Raw genomic sequence first — 5,189 nt, forward strand, 5'->3', positions numbered from 1 at the left:
TTTACCGAACCCATTAGACCGAGGGGAAAGAGGGGACGAGACCAGCCTGGCAGAGGTCGGCGAGTCCCAGCTCCACGCTGCCCCGGTGGGTGCTCCCTGGGGTCGTGATTGAGGGACCGAAAGAGGCCAGCAGCCCATCGTGAGTGTGTGGATAATTTCGCACCTGCCTCCCAGGTTGAAGTTCGGACCAGGGCAGCATTGCAGGTGGGTTTGCAGGAGCAGAAACCAGCCTTTAGCAGGGACGAGATAGTGGAAGCCACTAGTACTGGAATCACTTTCTCTGCTCAGGGTCTCAGTCGCATGGTCTTTGTACGTGGACCAGCACTCTTCTGCTGTTTGTTCTAGGACACCTGCTCCATCGTCTCGCTTTCATCCCTTCACTGAACCTCCATCGGCCGTCCGTTATCCCTCCATCACCGTTGCATTGTCCCTCCATCATCCCTCCGTCGTCCCTTCATCAACGGCCCATCATTCTTCCATTCCCCTTGACTGTCAGCTCACTGTGGGCAGGGAATGTCTCTACCAACTCTGTTGGATTGTCCTTTCCTTAATGCTTTAGTCCAGTGCTCCGCACACAGTAAGCACTCAGGAAATACCATCGATTAATCATTTCTTCAAGCCCTATGCCAAGCCCGAGGCAACATATGTAATTGGGGCCCCACGCCAGACCCTTCACTGTTTAGCCAGACTTCATTTATTCAGTCGTATTTATTGAGCTCTTATTGTGTGCATAGCACTGTACTAAGCGCTTGGGAAGTTCAAGTCACTCGGAAATTCATTTTCCTCGTTTAGAGACAGTTGCAGTTGGATTCCCTGGACCCGCAGCTTTGTGTGTGTGTGTGTGTGCGCGCGCGCGCGTGTGCGTGTGCGTACGTGTGTGTGTGTGTGCGCGCCTGCTTGTGTGTACGTGGTCAGGACAGGGTAGGAAAATCCCAGACTTTAGGGAAGAAGGATATCTGGGGAAGGAGCAGGGGGCAATGTTCTCCAGCTCTCCCTACGGAACAGGTTTGGGGGTCAGGGAAGAGCCGAATGAGTGACTAGTTACGTTTATGGGTGCATGCATCTACCAACCTGCTTGTATTGTACTCTTCCAAGTGAAGCAGAGTGACTCAGTGGAAAGAGCATGGGCTTGGGAGTCAGAGGTCATGGGTTCAAATCTCAGCTCCTCCACTTGTCAGCTGTGTGACCTTGGGCAAGTCACTTAACTTCTCTGTGCCTTAGTTACCTCATCTGTAAAATGGGGGTGAAGACTGTGAGTCACATGTGGGACAACCTGATCACCTTGTATCCTCCCCAGCGCTTAGAACAGTGCTTTGCACATAGTAAGCCTTTAACAAATGCTATCATTAGCACAGTGCTCTGCACACTGCAAGTGCTCGACAAATACGATTGACTCTGTGTGACTGTCCTTCTGTGATTGCTTTCCCCTATTATTTATTTGTCATCTTGTTGTCCCCACCTGGAGAATTATGATGTCAATTCACTTTTGGAATTCCCTCCTAGTTACGTGAAAGTCATTTACCAAGTTTCTAGGTCATTTTGTAATTGATAATTCTTTTCAAATGTACCTCCAGTAGCTACTCCGATAGACTCATCGGCAAAATCCCTGTTGATATCTTCACCTCATCAAGATCTTTGTCCTTTGCAGGGAGTCATCATCACTTACCAATGACCAACATCTCCACAGTGAGGGAATTCCTCCTGCTGGGATTCTCGGAGGTCCGAGAGCTGCAACTGGTTCACGCCGCGCTGTTCCTCCTTGTCTACCTAGCAGCCCTGACTGGGAATTTCCTCATCGTCATCGTCACCGCCCTCGACCGGCGCCTCCACACCCCCATGTACTTCTTCCTCAGGAACCTGTCCGTCTTAGACCTCTGCCTTATCTCCGTCACCGTTCCCAACTCCATCCACAACTCTCTGACCGAGAGAAGATCCATCTCCCTAGTGGGCTGTGCTGTCCAGGTCTTTTCCGTGGTCTGGTTTGCCAGCTCAGACCTGTTCATCCTCACGGTCATGCCCTACGACCGTTATGCGGCCATCTGCCTTCCCCTGAGCTACGAGGTCGTCATGGCTCGAGGAGCCTGTGGGAGGATGGCAGCTGTCTCGTGGCTTGGTGGGGTCCTGCTTGGAATCTTGTTTTCAGCTTCGACTTTCTCCCTGTCCTTCTGTGGGTCCAACATCATCCAGCAGTTTTTTTGTGACGTCCCCTCCCTACTGAAGATCACCTGTTACGAGGAGCATGTCGCCGTTGACATGAGCGTCACCACCGGGATAACATTAGGCATCGTCTGTTTCATTCTCATTATCATCTCGTACGTGCACATCTTCCGGGCCGTGCTGAGGATGTCAGCCGCCGAGAGCCGGGCCAAAGCCTTCTCCACCTGCCTGCCCCACCTCGCCGTCATCACCGTTTTCTTCTTTGCAGGTGTATCTGTCCACATCAAGCCGCCCTCAGACTCCTCCTTGATCATGAGCCTGCTGGTGTCTGTGTTCTACGCAGTGGTACCCCCCTCGCTGAACCCCGTCATCTACAGTCTGAGGAACCGGGACATGAAGGCTGCCATGGGCAGGATCCTAAAAAGGTCACTCACCCAGCCTCTGCTCTGGAACAAAATGTCTCCTTCCTTGGGCAAATAATCCCACATCACCACTTAACCAAAGAATTGCCACTGGACCTACCCAGATACTTAGCTGTTCACAGAAAACCCTGGACATTGATGAATTGTCAAAGTCTGGAAGGGACGCGGCTAAGACTCAAGTAGGATTAACAATCCAGTTTTGGGGAGGCATCATGGCCTAAAGGAAGGGGATTCCCTGTAGACTGCAGGCTCATTGTGCACCGGGAATGTGTTTAACAACACTGTTAAACTGAACTCTCCCAAGTTCTTAGTACATTAAATCCAGTTTTTGGTGGCGGTTCTAATCCCTGCTCTGCCACTTGCCTTCTGTGTGACCTCGGGCTAGCCACTTAACTTCTCTGTGCCTCAGTAACCTCATCTGTAAAATGTGGATTAAGACTGTGAATTTCACGTGGGATAACACGGTTACCTTGTCTCTACCCAAGTGCATAGACCAGTGTTTGGCACATAGTAAGAGCTTAACAAATATGATAATTTAAAAAATGATCATGGCTTAAAGGAACGGGAATCGCTCTAGACTGTAAGCTCATTGTGGGCAAGGAATGTATCTACCAACTACATTATATTGAACTTTTCCAAGTGCTTAGCACGGTGTTGGGCCCAGCGTAAGTGCTTAATAAATATCATTGATTGATTGAGACGATTTCTGATGCAAGCTCTGCTACTGACTTGCTTTGTGACCTAGGGGCAGTCACTTAACATCCCTAGGATTCCTCTACCTCTTGTACTCTGAGCCCCTGTGGGACAGTAATTGTGTCTGAATTGATTTTTCCATCTATACGTACTCCCTTGGTGAACTCATTCGCTCTCACTGCTTCAACTATCATCTCTACGCTGATGACACCTAAATCTACATCTCCTTCCATGTTCCCTCTCCCTCCTTCCAGGCTCATATCTCCTCCTGACTTCCAGATATCGCCATCTGGATGTCTACCCGCCATCTGAAACTCAATAACTCCACGAATGAGCTCCTTATCGTCCCTCCCAAACCTTGTCCTCTTCTTGATTTTCCCGTCACTGTGGACGGCACTACCTGCCTTCCCGTCTCACAAGCCCAGAATCTTGGTGTCATCCTTGAGTCCACTCTCTCATTTACCCCACACATCAAATCCGTCACCAAAACCTGCCGGTCTCACCCCCACAACATCTGAAAGATCGACCCTTTCCTCTCCATCCCAAGAATGTTGGTGCAGTCTCTTATCCTATCCCGATTGGCTTACTGCAACACCCTCCTTTCTGATGTCCCATCCCTCTGTCTCTCCCTGATTTATTCTATACTTCATTCTGCTGCCCGGATTATCTTTCTAGAGAAACGCTGTGGGCATGTCGCTCCCCTCCTCAACAAACACCAGTGGTTGCCTATCAACCTTCACAAGAAGCAAAAACTCCTCACTATTGACTTCAATGCTCTCCATCACCTTGCCCCCTCCTACCTCACCTCCCTTCTCTCCTTCTACAGCCCAGGCCACACACTCAGCTCCTCTGCCGCTAACCTCCTCACTGTGCCTCGTTCTCACCTATCCTTCCCTCGACCCCTTGCACACGTCATACTCAGGCCTGGAATGGTCTCCCTCCACACATCCACCAAACCAGCTCTCTTCCTCTATTCAAAGCCCTACTGACAGCTCATCTCCTCCAGCAGGCCTTCTTAAACTGAACCCCCATTATCCTCTCCTCCTTCTCCCTTCCCTATCGCCCCCACTCCTTCCCTCTGCCCTACCCCTTTCCCTTCCCCATAGCAGTTGTGTAGATTCCTACATATTTATTACTCTATTTTATTAATGATGTGTATATATCTATAATTCTATTTATTTTTATGCTATTGTCATCTGTCTACTTGTTCTGATTTGCGGTCAGTCTCCCCCTTCTTGACTATGAGCCCGTTGTTGGGTAGGGACTGTCTCTATATGTTGCAGAATTGTACTTTCCAAACGCTTAGTACAGTGCTCTGCACACCGTAAGCACTCAATAAATTAGATTGAATGAATTAATTAATCAATTTTTTGTTTCTAATCCAAGTGGAACGATTTAGGCACACAACCTCTTAATAAATACAATAATGATATCATTACTAGTAATGATTATGAAAATACAATGATATGCTCTTTAGCATGACTCTGGGGTGGGAATGAATATTGAAAAAAAAATAATAATGATAATGACATTTGTTAAGCGCTTACTATGTGCCAAGCACTGTTATAAGCCTTGGGGGATACAAGGTACTCAGGTCCCACATGAGGCTCACAGTCTTAATCTCCATTTTGCAGATGAGGGAACAGAGGCACAGAGAAGTTAAGTGACTTGCCCAAAGTCACACAGCTAACAAGTTTCAGAGCCAGGATTGGAACCCATGACCTGATTCCCAAGCCCGTGCTCTTTCCACTGAGCCACGCTGCTACTCTTGACATGAAGGTGAACAGGTTGCAATATAGTTCTGGTGTCTCAGTTCACTCATCTGTATAATGGGGACTGAGAAGTGAGCCTCAAAAGGGCACATCGACTCTGTCTAATCTGATTATTTTGTAATTGCTCCAACACTTCCTATAGTGC

At 48.6% G+C, this 5,189-nt stretch overlaps 1 protein-coding gene across 1 annotated transcript; it reads left to right on the top strand.

Annotated features, from left to right (window-relative positions):
- Positions 1-1,668: 1,668 nt before the first annotated feature.
- Positions 1,669-2,574, top strand: LOC119921256 (olfactory receptor 14K1-like; the record flags this gene model as incomplete). Its single annotated transcript, XM_038741578.1, has 1 exon — positions 1,669-2,574. A coding segment is annotated over exon 1 (906 nt), but the record flags the coding sequence as incomplete, so codon positions are not given.
- Positions 2,575-5,189: the final 2,615 nt, after the last annotated feature.

The sequence above is a fragment of the Tachyglossus aculeatus genome, assembly GCF_015852505.1.
Source record: "Tachyglossus aculeatus isolate mTacAcu1 chromosome 12 unlocalized genomic scaffold, mTacAcu1.pri SUPER_6_unloc_2, whole genome shotgun sequence".
NCBI lineage: Eukaryota > Metazoa > Chordata > Mammalia > Monotremata > Tachyglossidae > Tachyglossus > Tachyglossus aculeatus.